The 22,524-nt window shown below is 43.5% G+C and overlaps 1 protein-coding gene and 1 pseudogene across 1 annotated transcript; both read right to left on the bottom strand.

The window, feature by feature from the left end:
- Positions 1–972: 972 nt before the first annotated feature.
- LOC129816235 (homeobox protein PKNOX1-like) lies at positions 973–17,310 on the bottom strand (annotated as a pseudogene).
- Positions 17,311–17,881: 571 nt separating this feature from the next.
- LOC129816238 (NADH dehydrogenase [ubiquinone] flavoprotein 3, mitochondrial-like) lies at positions 17,882–21,236 on the bottom strand. Its single transcript, XM_055870482.1, has 3 exons — positions 21,127–21,236; positions 20,538–20,643; positions 17,882–18,242 (listed from the first exon to the last, which is right to left on the bottom strand). Exons 1-3 carry the CDS (start codon positions 21,169–21,171, stop codon positions 18,073–18,075), a joined length of 321 nt encoding a protein of 106 aa, XP_055726457.1. The 5' UTR covers positions 21,172–21,236; the 3' UTR covers positions 17,882–18,072.
- Positions 21,237–22,524: the final 1,288 nt, after the last annotated feature.

The raw sequence follows: 22,524 nt of genomic DNA on the forward strand, positions 1-22,524 counted from the left end.
TTACCAGCAGCATCCTCCTAGCCGGCAAGCTCCATCTGACAACACAAAGATAAAATGTGTGTAGGCTATACTATTTCCTATCTAGAGTTATCCTGGTTACTAAATTGTCTCAATTACCACTTGAATAGAGTAGGCCTGTCTTAAGTTTTTGATGCAGGGACCATCGGTGTCATGTAAAATGTTCACGTGCGCCAGGGATTGTGTGTTGTCAGTTGAACTTTTTGATATTTACTGACTATTGCATAAACTTGTATTTATGTCAAGAGGTAAAATTGGCTCTGGATGTGACCAGAGAATGTTAAAATAGAACGTATACACGTTGCAGTTATGGTTGTATCCAGCAGAGGGAAGCACATGCATTAAACTTTCCCTCAGTTTTTTGCGATTTCATGGCCCAATGGTAGCAATAGGGATCGCCGTGCAGGTGCTTTTAGCACGTATTTATGGTTTTACGAGATCAACTGGCGATAATCTGGTGGCCATCAATGTTTTTTAAGAAAATATGATCAATTAGTGGGTGTACTGCAACTACAGGCTGAGATTGGTGGATTGGACACTTGAATACACAGAGGTCTAATGGCAGTGTGTACGTGTAAATCAATCTATCTACAGTGTATACATGAGTCCAAGATCTGAGCCATCCTATTTTTTTGTAAAGCATAAATACATCTGTTTTTTTGCTGGTGTGTATGCAATTCATTATCATCCTGCCATATTTTCAAAGCAGCATACAGAGTTTGGTTTTGAGTGTCTTCATTTGTATATAGTACATTTTGTGTGTGTGGTCTACTGCAAGGAGTCAATGTTGTCTAGGCCTAGCCCAGCCATGTCATCACTTACCAAGTTGTGGGCAGTGTCTTGAGGGTACCTGTGGTTGTTGTATGCCAGGGTAAAATACCTACCATAACCTGTGTGTGGTTGACCATTTGTCACAAATTATGTCTACAATGAAGGTAGAGTAACACTTGACAGTTGAGTTTAGGCATTGTTTATTCCAAAATAGAAAGCTTTAAGGCAAACAGACAGAAAAGTGAACAGTAGATAAAAAGCGACATGTGAGATCGAGAGAGCAGCTGAGACCCACCGGACCCCGGGCCTGAAACTGGGGATCTCGGGCCCAGGTTTGAATGATACATTGGTGCAGGTTTTCCTAACTTGTGCATTAATATAAAAAATAAGATGCAGCGTTTGGAAACCATTCCTTAAAGCTGGCCCTTGATCAGCCACAGCACTAGTGGACCAATGTGCCGTCTGAGGATCCCAACTGCACTCTTGATTAACACATGCAAAATATCATTTTTTTATATATATATATATATATATATATATATATTTTGAGTTTGTACTGCATCGGTTTGCCTAAGCACCATAATATCTTTCAGTTCCATGTGATTGTGTTATAAGCATAGTGCACTTGAAAGAGGGAAATCTATACTATTATGAATGATTACAAAATATGTAACACTGTGGCAAAACTGGACTTGTTTGTAGAAAATTAGAGAACTGCAATCAATTAACTGAGATCAAGTACATATCAGTATATTTGAATTTCAAAGAACTGCGATTGACAATGTAAAATTACTATGCCTTAGCATTTTAGCTTCCTTTTGACAGATTTCACTATAGGTGTATATATAGCTTCATCTAGTTAAGCTTTCTGTGCTTTAGTTAGGTCTTTAAAAAAATGACCTACAAGGCCTTTTTCAGATCTCGCGTTTAAAACCAATAAACATTTTGTTTCTCATTCGTCTTAAATATTTAGAAAACTTAATCGGACCCTGGAAAATAGGGCAACTAGCTTAAATAACAAACCATTTGTACAAACATTCCATACAAAACAAGAGAAAACGACCCCAAAACATATACTTAAGTTCGTATATGAAAATAAGCATATCCCTTTTTTTCTCATGGGCTCTGTTGGGCCAATATACAGCTTGGCAGCTTGTAGTTCTAAAAAATGGAAAGGAGTTAGCATTTTCTACCTCTGGTTTGTTAGGCATTCCTATGGGGGAAAATAATGGGGTTTTGGGATATGCTGAAAATTAGGTCTGAGGTTAATACAGGCTCAGGAGATCTTATACATTATGTTCTATGAGAATATCAGTCCAGCATGACCTTTATGAACTCTTTGTGCTTAAAATATCAGTTGCTAACAAGTAGCCAACTGTCAGAGAAATGGAACTACATTAGTAACCAAATTCTTCACGTCACACCTGCTTTACCAGCTTGAACGAAAACGCAAAGGATGGTTTATTGTTTTGTTCCAGGCTGCAACATCTCTTCAGTGAGAATGTGCTTGTTTCGTTTCCCTGAACAATGTTGTCCAGAGACGACTTTGGCCCAGCTGATAAGGTAGGCTAACAGGCTGAACACAGCTCTCGCGTCGCAAAATAAATGTAGAAATCTGTTATTCAATTATTGCACCCACACTGCTAGCGCGTGCCAATGAGCGTCGGCGTTGCTAAGGGCTAAAATAGAAGTCATTCCTATTTCTGACGCAGATCACGCTGAAAGTCCTGCCTCTCCTCATTGGTATATAGAAGCTGGTACCCACGTGGGTGACCGAAAGACGAACGATGTCAGTGGCGGTAATGCACCTAATTTTCGGCATTTAACAACAATTTCCCCCATAGGCGTTGGCCGAGCCATGGCGGAGTTAACCTCCATTAGTGCCTACAAAACGATGCTATTGCTCTCTAGAGACCCATTTCCCCGGTGCGTAATGAAAAGTTGGGCATGAAATTACTCGTCAGATACCTTGTTGTTTGCCTTACTTGTCGTATAGCCATCAGTCTTGAGTGTTTTCATGGTCATCACAAACTCACTGTTAAATGTGTTAAGGTCCCGACATCAGCGTTAGCTATCCTGCTACAGAGCTTTTTAATGTTTGACGGTAAACAGAAAATGGCTCTATAGGGCCAGTCTGTAAGCCTGGGAGTCAGTCATGATCAGAGTGGGTAAAAGTCACAGGCATGCAAAGTGAACAAAACAAACCAGTACTTGAAACGTGGCAGCCAAAAGCAGATTAAATGAAAAATAAGACTCATTCAACGTTTATTAACGGAGCGTACAAACTTGTTTCAGGTTTTTTCCCCCCCCTAACACTTCATAATTTGTTTTAGCTGCGTCCGTTCTTTTTGTCTTTTGGAGCGTAGAATTATATTATACAAAAAAAGTGCACTCGCCTACAAATACTACGTAGTAAACAGTTTCTGAAATGAAACTCCCACACACAGCGCACTCCATCCAATAAATGGACATCAGGAGTGCTCCCGTATGTCCTGTGATTGTGCTGTGTAAACTGATTTAGAGAGTGTTTGGACATGCAATATCAGTCTATCTACAGTACATACATGATCTGAGCCACCATTTAAAAAAAAATTGCATAAATTGATCTGATTTTGTGCTAGTGTTTGTGTACACAATTCATTATCAGCCTATATCAGTCTGCATATATCATGTATGTTTTGTTGTGGAAGGCCTAAATTACCCTATTTTCAACGCAGCATACAACGTTTGATTTTGAGTGTGTGTATTTGCATGTGTGAGTACCAGGAGGTTGGTGGCACCTTAATTGGGGTAAACGGGCTTGTGGTAATGACTGGAGCGGAATCAGTGGAATTGTATAAAATAAATTAAACCTGGTTTGCAGGTGTTTGATGCCATTCCATTTGCTCCATTCAGGCCATTATTATGAGCCGTCCTCCCGTCAGCAGCCTCCTGTGGTGAGTGTGTACAGTAGGCCGGTGTGTGTATGTCCTACTGCAGGGAGTCACTGTTGTCCAGGCCCAGCCCAGTCATCTCATAATCTTCCTCGTCCCTGCTGTCTCCTGATTCATCCTCGCTGTGCCCGCCGATTATCACTTGCTGCACGGCAAGCGTGGTGCCGTCTGAAGTCAGGCTCTGGAGACCCTCCACACTCATTGTCACCATGGTGCCTGGGGAACAGGCAACCAGGAGAGGACACATCAGCGACATTACATTTAGTTAGTCTCTTATTGAGAAAAAAGTTACTTTACCAAGAGAGCCTTGACTTTGCCTTGTGACTGAATTCACCTTGTGGCTATCATTCCCAATACAGTAAGTGCTCTTGTGCCTAGTTGCTTTAAAAACAAGTATAGCCAACAGCTCTAGCAACTCGCAATACACAGCAGTGCTGATCCAATGAGCAGTGTAGCAAGCCAGTAGCCAGTATGTACCGTCTGCCATCTGGACCTGTTGTTGGGTCATCCCTGTGGCGATAAAGTCAGGCCAGAAACGCTGTAGTGGCCGGTTCGGAAGCAGTTTCTTCTTGGTTTTGGCCGTCTCCGAAGAGCTGGCGTCCAGCATGGGCTGCAGGATCCGCCTCCGCGCATTGATGAACCTGGAACGGAAGGCGAGATTGGATCCATCATGAGAAGGGGAACAAGAGTGTTGACCAATAACTAAAAGGGAATTGAAGGGTTTGAAACATTACTTGAGGTTCACTCTAGGAGAAGTCGTTCTGTCATTTCATGCACTTAGGTGGTTATTCATGGTAGTATGGCATGGGTTCATGTAACTCACCAGTTGTTGACCTGGAGGAGGCTCAGGTTAGTTTGGGTAGCGATCTGCTTCTTCTCATCTTCTGTGGGGTAGGGGTGCTATGGAAACAAAACAATACAACAGTAATTACGTAGGGCAAGATTAAAACACTGCAAGCCAAACAAATCCCAGAATCATTCCAGGTTGTAACCCATAGAGTTGGCCTGTGTTCTACTCACCCCGATGTGCTGGAAGAGCCAGGAGCGCATGACGTTGGTCGCTTGTTTGGGAAGGACGCCACGCTTGTTCTTAGACGAGCTGTCGTCATGGCCAAAGAAGCTCAGGTCCTGATTGAGCTGCAGCTGAAGCTGCGAGAGAGGCGGTTACATTAGCACACTCTTCAGCAGGCAGTAAATGTCAACCTTTTATGTTTTAGTCCAGACAGATGTGTGTCTTACCTGTGTGTTCTGAATGTGTATAGTCTGGGGAGAGAGAGTCTGTGACACCAACTGACCCTGTGAGTTGACTACTGTGACAGGCTGGTACACTGTGCCACCTGGAGGACACACACATGTAAGGGCTGCAAACAGACCACTTTAAACTGCAGGCACAGAGAAAGACTGAAACCAGCCGGTACACTAACAGTCCTATTGAGCTGATGGCGGTGAGCAGTGGTGGTTGGTGTCTGAGGGTACCGGTGGTTGTTGTATGCCAGGGTGACATACCTGCCATAACCTGTATGGGGTTGACTGTTACGTTGCCTTGCTGCAGGAATGACGCTGGCACCACAATCCCCTGGGGACTGAGGGTTCCTTTGGAAGAGCTGGAGGTCTGCACAACACACAGAGAACACACACACACACACAGGTGAGTTAAACTGAGCCTTCATGGGTGAATAGTGTATCTTATCAGGTGTATGTATCTGTGGTGGGTGTATAGCACGAGTGTACGGTGGTAGGTTGTGTGTGTGTACCTGGGTCTTGGTGGGAGAGTATCCCTGTCCAGGTGAGTAGGGGCTGCCATGCTCTCCACTCAGCATGGTCTCGCTGTTCATCTTGGTCTTGAGGCAGGCGATGTAGCGGCTGCAGAAATCTTTACAAAGGTCACTCACCTTCTCCAGCTCTAGCAGGTGGATCCGCAGCACCTGGATGACCTTCACCATCTGGGGTCAAAGGTCAAGGAGGGAGGAGGAGTTAGCAGAGGCAAGGACGTATGCACTAAAATGGCATGTACGTTGTCTGTAGTGTTACATAGTACATTAATTATTCCACTAGTAGCTACTTTGGTATAAGGCCTTTGTCATGCTGTGTGTGTGTAATGTGTGCCCAACTTGCTTTATTAACCCTTTTACATGAAACAGTAGCTCACTTTGATGCGCTCAATACGGAAGTGGTCCGATGATGCGGATGCTAAGATACAGGACTGTTTCGCTAGCACAGACTGGAATATGTTCCGGGATCCATCTGATAACATTGAAGATTTTCCATATCGGTCACTGGCTTCATTAATATGTGCAACGACGACGTCGACCCCAGTGGCCAACCAGAAGCCATATCCCAACTAGAAACCATGGATTACAGGCAACATCCGCACTGAGCTAAAGGCTAGAGCTGCCGCTTTCAAGGAGTGGGACACTAATCCGGACGCTTATTGAATGGGATTGCATTTATAAATGGTAAAACATTCCTCCCACCCTAATTAAACTCCACTGGCTCCCAGTTCAATATATGATCATCTTCAAATTGCTTAGGCTCTCCTACAGAGCACTCAATGGACTGGTGACCACATACCTTACTGACCTCCTGCACCCCTACACTCCCACCTGTTCACTGCGCTCCTCTTACACTGGCCTCCTCACCATCCCTTGCACCAAGCTCCGCTCCATGGGAGACTGGGATTTTAGCAATTCAGTCCTCCAACGCCCTCCATGTCAGAACCTCACAATCCATACACGTATTGAAGTCCACACTAAAGACACCTCTTCACACAGGCTTACCCGGATTCTCTGTTGTCTTAGCTTTTATCCTCTGTCTAGTTCACTTCCCTGGTTAGTCTGTCATCATGTTTGGTCTCCTCCATGGTTTAGTCTCATCATGTTTAGTGTTCTCCATGGTCAGTCTGTCATCATGTTTAGTGTTCTCCATGGTCAGTCTGTCATCATGTTTAGTGTTCTCCATGGTCAGTCTGTCATCATGTTTAGTGTTCTCCATGGTTTAGTCTCATCATGTTTAGTGTTCTCCATGGTTTAGTCTCATCATGTTTAGTGTTCTCCATGGTCAGTCTGTCATCATGTTTAGTGTTCTCCCTGGTCAGTCTGTCATCATGTCTAGTGTTCTCCATGGTCAGTCTGTCATCATGTTTAGTGTTCTCCATGGTTTAGTCTCATCATGTTAAGTGTTCTCCATGGTTTAGTCTCATCATGTTTAGTGTTCTCCCTGGTCAGTCTGTCATCATGTTTAGTGTTCTCCATGGTCAGTCTGTCATGTTTAGTGTACTTTTATACACAATGCATTCGGAAAGTATTCAGACCCCTTGACTTTTTCCAAATTGTTACAATTTTCACATCAATCTACACAATATACCCCCCAATGACAAAGCAAAAACCGGTTTAGACATTTTAGGAAATGTATAAAAAAAACATGACATTTACATAAGTATTCAGACCCTTTACTAAGTACTTTGTTACAGCCTCAAGTCTTCTTGGGTATGACGCTACAAGCTTGACACACCTGTATTTGGAGTTCCTCACAAGCGCTGTCAGATTGAATAGGGGGCGTCGCTGCACAGCTATTTTAAGGTCTCTACAGAGATGTTCCATCAGGTTCAAGTCCGGGCTCTGGCTGGGTCACTCAAGGACATTCAGGACATTCGGTGACTTGTCCCGACGCCACCCCTACGTTGTCTTGGCTGTGTGCTTAGGGTGGTTGTCATGTTGGAAGGTGAACCTTTGCCCCAGTCTGAGGTCCTGAGTGCTCTGGAGCAGGTTTTCATCGATCTCTGTATTTTGCTCTGTTCATCTTTCCTTTGATCCTGACTGGTCACCCAGTCCCTGCTGCTGAAAAACATCCCCCGAGCATGATGCTGCCACCACTGTCACTGTAGGAATGGTGCCAGGTTTCCTCCAGACGTGACACTTGCCATTTAGGCCAAATAATTCAATCTTGGTTTCATCAGACCAATCTTGTTTCTCATGGTCTGAGAGTCCTTTTGGTGCCTCTTGGCAAACTCCCAGCGGCCTGCCATGTGCTTTTTACTGAGAAGTGGCTTCCGTCTGTCCACTCTACCATAAAGGCCTGATTGCTGGAGTGCTGCAGAGATGGTTGTCCTTCTGGAAGGTTCTACCATCCACAGAGGAACTCTAGAGCTCTGTCAGTGACCATCGCGTTCTTGGTCACCTCCTTGACTAAGGCCCTTCTCCCCCGATTGCTCAATTTGGTCGGGCGGCCAGCTCTAGGAAGAGTCTTGGTGGTTCCAAACTTCTTCCATTTAAGAATGATGGAGGCCACTGTGTTCTTGGGGACCTTCAATGCTACAGAAATGTTTTGGTACCCTTCTCCAGATCTGTGCCTCGACACAATCCTGTCTCGGAGCGCTACAGACAATTCCTTCGACCTCATGGCTCGGTTTTAGCTCTGACTTGCACTGTCAACTGTGGGACTTTTTTTATATAGACAGGTGTGTGCCTTTCCAAATCATGTCCAATCAATTGATTTTTACCACAGGTGGATTCCAAGTTGTAGAAACATCTCAAAGATGATCAATGGAAACGGGAGCTCAATTTTGAGTCTCATAGCAAAGGGTCTGAATACTTACCTTATTTATGTATCTATTTTTAATACATTTGCAAAAAAAGTAAACTGTTTGCGTTGTCATTATGGGGTATTGTGTGATTGACAAGGTGTTTTATTTAATACATTTTAGAATACGGTGGTAACATTACAAAATGTGGAAAAAGTCAAGGGGTCTGAATACTTTCTGAATACACTGTACTTTAAATCATGGGATTTTATTGCTTTTTATCCTACTGATTTTCTTGTATGTAAAGGGACTTTGGGTGTCGTGAAAAGTGTTTAAAATAAAATGTATTATTATTTCAAGAAATCCCACTAAGATCTCTGACAAGCCATCAAACAATCAAAACATCAAGACAGGACTAAGATCGAATGCTACTAACCGGCTCTGACATTCGTCGGATGTTGTAGAACTTGCTTACAAAGGGAAACCCAACCGCGAGCTGCACAGTGACGCAAGCCTACCAGACAAGCTAAATTCCTTCTATGCTCGCTTCGGGGCAAGCAACACTGAACCATGCAGAAAGCACTAGCTGTTCCGGACAAGTGTGATCTCATTCTCTGTAGCCAATGTGAGTAAGACCTTTTAAACAGGTCAATATTCACAAGGCCGGGCGGGCCCAGACTGGTTACTAGGACGCATACTCAGAGCGTGGCTGACCCAGTCTGTAATACCTAAATGTTTCAAGCAGACCACCTTAGTCCCCTGTGCCCAAGAACGCCAACGATAACCTGCCTAAATGACTACCACACCGTAGCACTCACATTTTGTAGCCATGAAATGTTTTGAAAGGTTGGTCATGGCTCACATCAACACAATCATCCTAGACACCCTGGACCCACTCCAATTTGCATACCGCCCCAACAGATCCACAGATGACGCAATCTCTATTGGACTCAACACTGCGCTCTCCCACCAGGACAAGAGGAACACATATGTGAGAATGCTGTTAATTCACTAAAGCTCAGCATTCAACACCATAGTGCCCGGCAAGCTCATCACTAAGCTCCGTACCCTGGGACTGAACACCTCGCTCTGCAACTGGATGCTGAACTTCCTGACAGGGTAGGCAAGAACACATCTGCCACGCTGAGCCTCAGGTGTGTGTGTGTGCTTAATAGTGCTGAGCGATTTTAACCAATTTAAAAAATAATAAAACTGACTGTTGGTTCAATTATTTGAATTCCATTTCGTTCAGTTCTTTTCTTTCTCTGGGAGCTCAATGCGCACATTGCAGTTTCTCTAGAGAATACATCCGATCAAGCCTGAACTGTGCGATGTAGTAGGAAGTTGTAGTTTCCAACAGGCCAATATTCTACATAATTACCACGTTTTCTGCACTAAACTAACTGCAATGACCATAATCCAACGCCGCCTACTTGTCCGGTCTGTTAATTTTACTCCTGCTACGTTAGGTTAGTGTGGTGCATACACGGCAAGAGAATGCGCGATTGAGAGGGAGATAAGAGCAGTTGCTTCATGAGTCAACTCTACCTGAAAATACATGGTCTAAGTGATTGATTGATTGGATTTCAGCAGTTATAAAAGTATGCCTTATTTACTTTGAAGAACTACAAGAAGTGATTTTGTCAGACAGAAATCGGCAACAGCTCTATAGATGAGATGACTTGGAATTAAACAAATGTAATTTAAAAACTTATATTAAAGTGAATAACTGATGGTTAATAAGCGATAAGCAGTAATGTGCTGTCACTACCATCATGGGACATTTGATTTAGTCTGTGTTTCAGCTTTCAACCTACATAATGTCCACATCACTAAGAAATTATCACGGTACACACATAAAGACGGAGAAGGAACGACAACTCAGGAGACTGAAAAGATTTGGCATGGGCCCTCAGATCCTCAATGTTCTACAGCTGCACCATTGAGAGCATACTGACTGGCTGCATCACGGCTTGGTATGGCAACTGCTTGGCATCCGACTGCAAGGCACTAGAGGGTAGTGCTAACGACTCAGTGCATCACTGGGGCCAATCTCCCTGCCATCCAAAACCTCTATACCAGGCAGTGTCAGAGGAAGGCCCTCAAAATTGTTAGACTCCAGCCCCCCAAGTCATAGTGTTCTCTCCGCTACCGTAGGGCAAGCGGTACCAATGCACAAAGTTTGGAACCAACAAGACCCTGAACAGCTTCTACCCCAAGAGATAAGACTGATAGTTTGTTTAATGGTTAACCATCTCATTTTTCTCTACCTTGTTGGGAAGGGCCTGAAAGTAAACATTTTACTGTTTGTCTACAGCTGCCGTTTACAAAGCATGTGACAAATAAAAAGTGATTTGACATTCAATGTGTCAATTGCAGACATTTTGTGAATAGTGTCACTAGATGTCATAGTGATGCAAAATCATTCAAAAAGTATTGAAAGCAGACGAGGGAGCTGACCAGATTGTCGAGGTCAGGATCCTCACTGAAGAATGCTTTGCCCTCTTTCTCCTGGCTGCAGACAAAGTTCTCGATATCCACGTCAAAGCTGGCTGACGTGATGCAGTCTGAGCCATAGACTGCTCACATTTCTCAAAGAGCAGCGCCAGGAGAGGAAACAAGGGATGCCTGCCACACACACACACACACACAAAGAAAAACATTACCAAATTGCTATTATCTACAGTTGTCAAATGTGGCCATTTCTACCCCATACTTCTATTTAGGTAGGGCACATAAGCCCGATGACATCCAAGACTGCCATCGTCACTAACATTATCCTGTTTAAAAGTAGTTGAGGGGGTCGCTTGACTAAAGTTTTGGCAGGGGGTGAACAGTTAGGGGGTGTACCGGTATATGGAGGCCTTATCTACATCAAAGGGTGTTTGGGGTTCAGTGGGGGCAGGACTGGAGGCTGCAGCCAACCCCTCCTCACTGAACTTCTGATCATGATCAGCATCACTCTCCTTCTGCTCAACACCCTGCATGAGTAGAGGAGAGAGAGATGACAGCAGAGTAAGGAGCAATAGTGGTGGACAGGTAAAGCTCAGAACCCTTCCTCAACAATAAGGCATGAGAAGATTGCAAATGCCAACAAGACCAATAGGTTTAGGTACTAAAAATTATAATAAAATGCCATTTACCAGATGCTTTTATCTGAAGCGACTCAGTCATGCGTGCATACATTTTACATATGGGTGTCCCAAGAATCAAACCTACTATCATGGCCTTGCAAGCACCATGCTCGACCAACTGAGCTACAGAGGACCACTGAGTTTTTCAGTACAAAATGGAAAGGATATAGCCTATCTTAACAATTCTAAAATTGGTGGATGATGCAGAGGTGTCCTGGCTATGGCAGTATCTCTTTGGTCAGCACCAGAATAGAAAGATGGGTGGTGGCATATACAGTAGATCACAAAAGTGAGTACACCCCTCACATTTTTGTACATAGTTGAGTATATCTTTTCATGTGACAACACTGAAGAAATGACACTTTGCTACAATGTAAAGTAGTGAGTGTACAGCTTGTATAACAGTGTAAATTTGCTGTCCCCTCAAAATAACTCAACACACAACCATTAATGTCTAAACCGCTGGCAACAAAAGTGAGTACACCCCTAAGTGAAAATGTCCAAATTGGGCCCAAAGTGTCAATATTTTGTGTGGCCGCCATCATTTTCAAGCACTGCCTTAACCCTCTTGGGCATGGAGTTCACCAGAGCTTCACAGGTTGCCACTGGAGTCCTCTTCCACTCCTCCATGACGACATCACGGAGCTGGTGGATGTTAGAGACCTTGCAATCCTTCACCTTCCGTTTGAGGATGCCCCACAGATGCTCAATAGGGTTTAGGTCTGGAGACATGCTTGGCCAGTCCATCACCTTTACCCTCAGCTTCTTTAGCAAGGCAGTGGTCGTCTTGGAGGTGTGTTTGGGGTCGTTATCATGTTGGAATACTGCCCTGCGGCCCAGTCTCCGAAGGGAGGGGATCATGCTCTGCTTCAGTATGTCACAGTACATGTTGGCATTCATGGTTCCCTCAATGAACTGTAGCTCCCCAGTGCCGGCAGCACTCATGCAGCCCCAGACCATGACACTCCCACCACCATGCTTGACTGTAGGCAAGACACACTTGTCTTTGTACTCTTCACCTGGTTGCCGCCACACACGCTTGACACCATCTGAACCAAATAAGTTTATCTTGGTCTCATCAGACCACAGGACATGGTTCCAGTAATCCATGTCCTTAGTCTGCTTGTCTTCAGCAAACTGTTTGCGGGCTTTCTTGTGCATCATCTTTAGAAGAGGCTTCCTTCTGGGACGACAGTCATGCAGACCAATTTGATGCAGTGTACGGCGTATGGTCTGAGCACTGACAGGCTGACCCCCCACCCCTTCAACCTCTGCAGCAATGCTGGCAGCACTCATATGTCTATCATATGTCTGGATATGACGCTGAGCACGTGCACTCAACTTCTTTGGTCAACCATGGCGAGGCCTGTTCTGAGTGGAACTTGTCCAGTTAAACCGCTGTATGGTCTTGGCCATCGTGCTGCAGCTCAGTTTCAGGGCCTTGGCAATCTTCTTAAAGCCCAGGCCATCTTCATGTAGAGCAACAATTCTTTTTTTCAGATCCTCAGAGTTCTTTGCCATGAGGTGCCATGTTGAACTTCCAGTGACCAGTCAGTATGAGGGAGTGTGAGAGCAATGACACCAAATTTAACACACCTGCTCCCCATTCACACCTTAAACCTTGTAACACTAACGAGTCACATGACACCGGAGAGGGAAAATGGCTAATTAGGCCCAATTTGGACATTTTCACTTAGGGGTGTACTCACTTTTGTTGCCAGCGGTTTAGACATTAATAGCTGTGTGTTGAGTTATTTTGAGGGACAGCAAATGTACACTGTTATACAAGCTGTACACTCACTACTTTACATTGTAGCAAAGTGTCATTTCTTCAGTGTTGTCACATGAAAAGATATACTCAAATATTTACAAAAATGTGAGGGGTGTACTCACTTTTGTGATATACTGTATCATATTTAACTGTTATTGATAGCCATGCCAAGCTTTAACTTGTGCTGCTTCATTCAGATCGTCAGTCACATTCATTGATTGGAAGCCAACTTGCTCCAACTCTTCTGCTTTTACACCTTGCCTACCAGCAGCTAGTCAGGCTCACAAATCCAATGTTCTACCATGTGACTGGAGCGACAATGACTTTGAAAGCAAATGCACCAAAAATTACCTTTTTCCTAGAGCTGAAAAATTCATACCCCTTGACTTTTTCCACATTTTGTTGTTACAGCCTGAATTTAAAATGGATTGGATGTAGATGTGTCACTGGTCTACACTCATAATACCCAATAATGTAAAAGTAGAATTATGTTTATAGACATTTTTACAAATTACTAAAAATTGAAAAGCTGAAATGTCTTGACTCAATAAGTATTCAACCCTTTGAATACCTAAATAAAGCCTAAATAACTTCAGGAGTAAAAATGTGCTTAACTCAGATAATAAGTTGCGTGGATTCACTGTGTGCAAAAATAGTGATTTTTTGAATGACTACCTCATCAATGTACCCCACACATACAATTAATTATCTGTAAGGTCCCTCAGTCGAACAGTGAATTTCAAACCATAAAAACCAGGGAGGTTTTCCAATGCCTTGCAAATGTTTTATTTCATTTTTTTATTGAACCTTTATTTAACTAGGCAAGTCAGTGAAGAAGAAATTATTATTTACAATGACGGCCAAACCCTAACCCGGACGACGCTGGGCCAATTGTGCACCGCCCTATGGGACTCCCAATCACGGCCGGTTGCGATACAGCCTGGAATCGAACCAGGGTCTGTAGTGACACCTCTAGCACTAGTGACTAGCTGCCTTAGACCGCTGTGCCACTCGGGAAGGGCACCTATTGGTAGATGGATAAAAAAGCAGACATTGGATATCCCTTTGAGCATGGTGAAGTTATTAGTTACATTTTGGATGGTGTATTAATACACTCAGTCACTACAAAGATACAGGCATCCTTCCTAACTCAGGTGACAAGAGGAGGGAAACCACTCAGGGATTTCACCATGAGACCAATGGTGATCTTAAACCAATTACAGAGTTAAATGGCTCTGATTGGAGAAAACTGAGGATGGATCAACAAATTTGTAGTTACTCCACAAAATGAACCTAAATGAGAGTGAAAAGGAAGCATGTACAAATATAAAAATATTCCAAAACATGCATCCTGTTAGCAATTAGGTACTAAAGTAATACAGCAACACATTAGGCAAAGAAACATACTTTTTGTCCTGAATACAAAGCATTATGTTTAGGGCAAATCCATTGGTAATGATGGACTTTGTTAATATTTTCTAGCATGGTGGTGGCTGATCATGTTATGGGTATGTTTGTCATTGGCAAGGGAGATTTAGGGAAAAGGAATAGAGATAAGCACAGGCAAAGTCCTAGTTGAAAACCTGGTTCAGTTTGCTTTCACCCTAAAGAAGGCACAGTGATGCCAAAACGTTTACATTTTTTAACCCAATAAATTACTGGGAGGTTATATATATATGGACTGTGCGACTGTTTTTATAGCTTACAGTTTATTCTCTGTTAGTCAGCACCTCTACACTAATCTATGGATGTGCGCCAGCTCATGCTTTTTAATGAGTCTGCTTTCCAACAGACACTGGGAGACAAATCCACCTTTTCAACAGGATAATAACCTAAAACGCAAGGCCAAATATAACCTGGAGTTGCTTACCAAGACGACATTGAATGTTCCCGAGTGGTCTAGTTAGTTTTGACTTAAATGGCTGTCTAGCAATGATCAACAACCAACTTGACAGAGCTTGAAGAATAAAAAAAAAAAGAATAAAATGGGCAAATATTGTACAATCCTGGTTTGTAAAGCTCTTAAGAGACTTACCCAGAAACACTCACAGCTGTAATCTCTGCCGAAGGAGATTCTAACATGTATTGATAGGGGGTTGAATACTAATCAAAATGTTTTATTTTCCATTAATTACAAAAAATGAATTTTTCTTCCACTTTGACCTTGTGTAGATCATTGACAAAAAACATTTTAAATCCCACTTTGTAACACAATGTGGAAAGAGTCAAGGGGTGTGAATACTTTGAATGCACTGTATATCCATCTCCTTACCCATACATTTTGCAATACTAGTCATTCTAAAATCCATTAATGATACTTTGCCATTAACTGATGATTAAAAACATAAATTATCACCTCAAAAACTTCAAACCTTCACCCATCCTTGTGGTTTTAGGCAGGTTTAAGTAGGCCTCAAATCTGAGCCTCAGACTAAATTTGTCATTCTGACCCACCTGCTGCTCTCTCTTTGTGTACTTGTCCATGGAAACTGATTGGGCAGCCATCATATTCACTGCAGACGCCACAAACACTGAAGCATTATAAGGATATGGAGAGTTGGCTGACCTAGAAAGAGACATAAACCCACACACTTTTGAGAAGTAAAGACGGCTATTGCTGTATCAATGATGATGAATTATGATTATTCTAATGCAGGGCAAATTAGAAAAACTGACATTTCTAATTACAATGGTAGTACTGATATTATATTGTGAATGGAGTAGGCGTGTGGTGAGAGAAAGTTGTTGCTCTTCAGTGAAAATCTATTTGAATGGTTCATGTAAACAGTTTTTCCTTCTGACAGAACAAATGTTATAAACATTTGATCGTTGTGATAGTCTAAATACCATAACATTCCACTAGTATACTTGGCTAAATGTCCATATTTCTATGAATGGAGCATTGCAAAGCTTGGTTGCTCTGACAGAGGTGGTCTTCTACTTTACTTCAATACCATAAAAACTATATAATCCAGCTGCCTATTTGACTGTACCGTCTGTGTTCAAAGAGAATAGGACAACATGCATCCCAAGTCTCCATCCAGATGAAAGGCCTTTGATGATTAGGGGAACACAATGTATCAAGTTTATTCACTTCCATTCGAATGCTTTGTTCACGTTTAACTTGTGTTCAGCAACATACCATACAATGTAGCGAATTGACAAGAAAGCGATGAAAATCAAACATAACCGTCTATCATAATTAATGTTACACACCCACCACGTTGAACTGACTTGCTTTTCTCATTACCGTGCTGTCGGCAACAAAGCTAGTTTGTAGGTGGTTAGTTAGCAAGCAAGAATCAGATTAGTTGTAAACCATGTGAAGGAAGGCGGTCGAGTGAGAATTCAGTCGAGAAAATTCAATTTTTGAGAACGTTAGTTATATAGAACATGTTTACCTCTTCATATCCAGACTGTACGGTCGCTAGATGAAATAACACGCTGTAGCTATAGTAGTTCATTTACGAAAACAGCGAGCGTAGCTAGGTCAGTAACGTTAGCTAATACATTTAACTTTTCTTTGACAATCTTTTCGAAAACAACCTCAAACGCATGTCAACTATAATATGCATCACCCCTCTACGGCCGAGACACCCACTGAAGCATCCTTGTTTTAAACGTTGGTTGACCACATTTACGCTAACGTGGCTAGCAGAAGTGCCATATTTACCAGCGGCGTTTGCTACGGATTCGCTAGCTAGCCGCGCGAGGATAACAAGCTAACAGATAGCTTAATGACGTGTATATACACGCCTAGTTCATCCAATGTGTATTTACATTGTATTCCAGTATTACTATTCATAAATGTGTAAATAAAGGTCTCTTTAATTTTAGATGATTCTAAAATTCTGCCCACGACAGTCAAGCAAGCAAGGAACAGATGCCCATCCATTCCCTGCCCCATTCGCACTTCTACTGATAGGGATAACGCTGGGGCCTCGCTTCTAGCTCTCGCCCTTTATTTTCCAGAATCCTTCTCTCCGCCCAAAACGCGGACACATTTTTTCCTCGGGTAGATTTGCGTCTTCTTTGGCCCCGGCCATCTATTCACTGCCAAATAAACTCCACTGGCCTGGCTGTGTCCCTAGCCTTAGCCCTAGGCATTTTTCTGTGCGTCCCAGATTGTTTGATTGATAGGGAACAGGACGATTTTGAGTGACAGCTTACCTGAGTGCCAATCTTCGTCACACTGACAAGCGGCTGCAGCAATGGGGACTCGCAGTTGTCGCGCTGCGTCATCGTTTCTGATCACGCAAGGTCTTTTACTCATTAATATTTATAAAGTGGGAGGATTAGTCTGATGTGCCTTTTTCCTCGCCCATAGAATCTAGGCACGCGGCTGGTAGCATGCAAGGCTAAATCTAAACCACTGCTGCTTAGTTTAGTTCAATCCAAAATGAAAAGCCCGTATAACAATTACATTGTAATTAACTTGACATTTACCAGTACCCATCCTCCTCCCACATTAGTGGGTATTATTACACAGAAGATCCATTCTTCTATGATGTGTATTGATTGTAATGCTGTGATAATTAGGTCATAATTATGTGTACTGTACGTTCAGGCCCAGAGTCAAAGTCGGGAATAATTAAAATAGACCGCAGATTAAAAACATTTGCATGCACAGCACTATTCAAATGACCCCTAAGGTTGATCCCAGATAAAACATTTGATATTTTCTGATTTAATACAAGAGAAAAACCTCAAACATTACAAAAATGTCAGCCTCATATCCCTTTTGTGTAGTTTAATATATTCCCTATAACAATTACAAGCAAGTCTTAGGGATTGGAAAAGTAGAGGGGGAAATAATTCTTAAAAGACACCCGGGGTAGGTATGTTGGGCAGTGGGATCAGAGACATGGTGTCTGGGGACATGGGGTTGGGGTCATGTGGCCTGGTGTCCAGGCAGGCTGGGCCATCTCAGTGCCTGGGGGAGGGTCTGCCGGAGGAGGGCTGGGGCAGACGGTACTTGGCCATCTCCAGGTCCAGGTCTGCAAAGGTGTAATGGTTGTAGTTGTGGTGCTGGAGGTTCTTGTAAGTACTGTTGTCGAAAGGCTCGGGGGCTGGCGCTAGAGGTGCCGCTGCCGCCTCTTAAGGGGTTAGAACACAAAAACGGGTGTAAGAGAAAGCACAGGAATATAGGTAACCTGGCTGACCAAGAGGCTGGAGTTTAGAAAAATAAAACCATAACTCAAAGATAGAAATAAGCAGTTTGCTGAATTAGTGAGTCCCTTTTGGTTTTAGAGTCTTATTCAGAACCCTATCCACCATCCAAACATATTTGCAGTCAGTATAGTCACTGGCCACAAAAAGTGATGCCCATACGTGACTCACCTTCTACAAAGTACTACTTGATATGATCTTAAAAGGATGCAAATATTTACAAGTTAGACAAAAGTAACTTATGGTGGGGCATTTCCTAGTGTTAATAAATACAGGCTGTGTGAACCAAACGAGTGTACTCTCCTTTAAAAGATATTCGCTTGAACAATTATAAGAAATAAGTGGCTATAGCACCGTTTGTCCATTTTGAGATGCTGTAGCCAGTATACGCTTCCTCCAAATTAATCCACGATAAATCAAGAAGTCTGTCAGTCATTAACTTTGACGTTTTTGCCGAGGTGGTGCATAAATGTATTCCCCCCCCCCCCACACGCAGGTTAAAATATCAAAACAAACCCTGAACCAATGACATTAATTTGGGGACAGGTCGAAATGCACTAAACGTATATGGCAATTTAGCTAGTTATATTTAACAAATGTTCTGCTGCTCCTTGAGCCTCGTGGGCAGCTTCCATGACAGCTTCTTGAGTGGCTTCTACTGCAGCCGCGACTTCTGGAGTAGTCACTTCAACCTCTGGGGCAGCAGCGATCTCAGGGGCAGAGTCTACCAGCTCCTCAGAACTTGCAGCAGGGGCAGTTTCAGCGGCAACCTCCACGGCAGCTTCAGCTGGGACTGCTTCCTGGACCGGGGAGGGGTCAACCAGCTCAACACTTGCAACCTCTGGTGTGGTCACTTGAACCTCTTCGGCTACAACTTCTGTTGCTTTTTCCTTATCTTCAGTAACGGCATCCAGAGTCACTGCAGGTGTAGCCTCTCGCACAGCTTCAGCAATGGCCGCAAATAAATCTACTAGGATTTCTGGTTTTACCTTTGATTTCACTTCAGACTTCTCGTCATCTGAGGAGGACAATTCAGCCGATGGGGCTCCGGGTTCAGTGGAGGCGGCAACAGCCACTCCGGGTGGTTCTGCAGAGAATGGAATGTCTTCTGGCGCGGGAGCTTCAGAACATACAGTAAAAAACTATCTTAGCGACTGGGGGAGCAGCATCCACGATTCGGTGGCAACATCGATTACAGGTGAGGCAAAATCAATGATGGGAGCAGCAATGTCAGCGACTGGGGCAGGTTTGGCGACAGCCTCCGCTTCAACTGGAGCCTCTGTCACGACTGCGTCAATGGCAATAGCATGGGCGACTGCTGTGGCCTCAGCGACTGCTGTGGCCTCAGCGACTGGTGCAGCGGCTTCTACTACTGTTGTTTCTGGTGCTGCAGCCTCCTCTGCTAAAGGAGCTGCAGTCTCTGCAACACTCTTAGAAGCAGGAGCAGCCACCTCTACGACTGGAGAACTACATCGACAGCAGGACTAGCCATTTCTTCGGCCACAGCAGTTTTAGCAGGCGTAGCTTCGGCATGGCTTGTGGAAATGGGAGCTGGTTCTGCAACTACTATTGTTTCGGCAGTGACAGGGCTAGCCACTGTTTCGACTTCACCTAGAGCCTGTGCTGGGAAAAGTCCTGAGGCTGAAAGCTTAACGGGAAGGCAAATGTGGTCTTGTAGGCTAGTAGTGCTGCCCTCTCTTCTGAGGCCTCTAGGGCTGAGGAAATGGTACAGGTTACATAAAACTACCAATACCAAACAACATACAGAAAACTCACCTCCTAACCCCAATGCTTCTGTGGAACTACAGAAATACAATTGGCTTTAGAAAATGGTCATGATTTATCTGTAAGATTCCAGTAATTTGGTCATTGGAGAAAGTTTGTTGGCACATAGTTTGAATCATGGAGATAATCCAAGTGTGGGCTATACCAGAGAGAGAAATGTCATTCAGGTTTAGCTACTTAGGGGAAAATAAGAAGGACCTAGCTATGGCATATAACGTAAACCAGTATTTCCCAACTCCAGTCCTTGAGTACCCAAACAGTACACATTTTACCCCAGACAAGCACAGCGGAGTCAACTTGTCAACTAAGTTAATCATCAAGCCCTCAATAAGCTGAATCAGGTGAGTTTGTATGGGGCTACAACAAAAGTGTGTGCTGTTGGGGGTTATTGAGGACAGTAGTTGGGAAACACTGACAAACAAAACCTGTGCTCTTACTTGCAACCTTCGCCTTTTTAACAGCTTTCTTTGGCTCCTCCACTTTGGTACAGAATGCAGCCACAGAGGGGCACCTCAAAAGGCCCCAGCTCTCTCGCTGGAGAGCCTGCACAGAAATAAATGCATTCCATTGTTTTGCATTGTAAATGCAGCGTTCATTAGCCTTGGTGTAAGTCTACTTCTGCCCTCCTTATGGAATTGTCATGCTGTCTTGACAAACATATCTGGGACCAGCCTAAGCATCCATGCCCTGGCTCAGTTATTTAATGTGTTACCTAGCTATCTTAATTAAAAATGAGCAGGTATTTTTTATTATGCATTGTAAAATGTCATCACTACAATTTACGTCTAAATAAAAAGCCATAGGTGCAGCCAAGTCTCAAAACGTGAGGATGGCAAGTATCTATCTAGCTAACTTTAGCTAGCTAACAAGCAGTCCAGCTCAGGTCAACAGGACCGGCGAAGTCGGTTGTTTAACAACAACAAAAAAGTGGCTACGTTGATTACAAACCAATCATCTAACGAATACATTATTTCTGATATTACAACTGAAGAACTACATATTTAGGCAATAACCAAAACATGTTACCTTGAGAGACCCCATTCGTCCTAGCCAAAGTAAGGAAGTCGCCATGTTGGTGCTCCCTCTATTATTTTCCGTGTGGAAACCAAAGACTTGTACATACACATCATTGGCGGAACACCATCGTCTTTTCTTTTTTTCCCTGTGTTTTTTAAATGGCGGTTGGCAACCGAAAGGTACATTACCGCTACCAACTAGACTGGAGAGTGTAAATCCATTACACTATGTGATACAAAACGGGGAAAAAATACTAATAAAATGACCCTGCCAACTAACCCTTCACTTAATAAAACCCCTCACCCCATTCCACTACCTTTCTTTCTTTGGCTCCTCCGCCTTGGGCGGGTGCAGGGTACAGCTGCAGAGGGGCTTCTCAAAAGGCCAGAGCTCTCTCGCTGGAGAGCCTGCACAGAAATAAATGCATTCCATTGTTTTGCATTGTAAATGCAGCCTTCGTTAGCCTGGTGTCTTTCGGATCCTTTTCTGATCTACGCCAGGCCAACAGCCTGGGAAGATGGGACACTACCTTTCAACACCCCCTACAACTACTCAGCAGTAAAATCTCGTAAACCAAAGTATTTTGCTGCAGCTGCAAACACAATACCTATTTTCTGTGATTTACATTCCATTTCTGCAGTATAGTTGATAACCATGGCATTGAACACTAAAAAGCTAAGCTTACTGGAGTCCATTTCATTCGTTGGCTTATCACTCTGTACTGACAAGTACACTATTCAACGGGAGCCTCTTAGGACCCCTCAACCTTGACCCATCTTCCTCCACTCTCTTCACTGCCTCAGCATACAACACCTTCTTTACTACTCTGACCCTGGCAACCTCAACCTCCTGCACACTTCTCACATCTAGGAACCCCACTCCTGCTGCTGCAACATAACCATAAACTTGGCACCTGAAACACCATAGTGGGTTCGGAACAAAAGCTCTTATGGGATAAGTGATATATCCTAACATTACTTTGTCAGGTAAAGACACAGAATCAAAACTCAAAATGACATACAGACTCATCTGTTTCACTACGCTCATCACCGGGCCTGCGTCGCACAAAATGGCGCGCATCACAGTTTCCAGGAATCTTCAACTTCAGTTGATCCACCTCCACCCTCACCACCAGCCCAGTAATCACTCCTTTAAATGGTGCCCCGTTCCCGAGGGCAAAGCAATTAACAGGTATTTTCCCCAGTCGCGTGGCGCGGAGCACACGCTCCCTCTGAGTGGAAGAAACACCAAAAATAATTACAAGTCCACTTCGAGATAACTTCACTGATTCAACAGTACCCAACTAATTTTTCACCCAACGTGACACCACATATGGTTCAGCCGTAAGGCAGGGATCTACTTTCTTCAAAAAGGTCACTCCTACTGGACCAAATTCATCTTTATCTT

This window comes from Salvelinus fontinalis, chromosome 19 (assembly GCF_029448725.1).
Source record: "Salvelinus fontinalis isolate EN_2023a chromosome 19, ASM2944872v1, whole genome shotgun sequence".
Taxonomy (NCBI): Eukaryota; Metazoa; Chordata; class Actinopteri; order Salmoniformes; family Salmonidae; genus Salvelinus; species Salvelinus fontinalis.

What these genes read in the sequence shown, in the direction of transcription:
- LOC129816238 (XM_055870482.1), bottom strand. Translation starts at nt 21,171, where the DNA reads ATGGCGACTTCCTTACTTTGGCTAGGACGAATGGGGTCTCTCAAG. An exon ending in GACGAATGGGGTCTCTCAAG is followed by an intron (nt 20,644 to 21,126) that starts GTAACATGTTTT and finishes ATTTCTGTGCAG; the next exon opens with GCTCTCCAGCGAGAGAGCTG. An exon ending in TAAAAAGGCGAAGGTTGCAA is followed by an intron (nt 18,243 to 20,537) that starts GTAAGAGCACAG and finishes TAACCCCTTAAG; the next exon opens with AGGCGGCAGCGGCACCTCTA.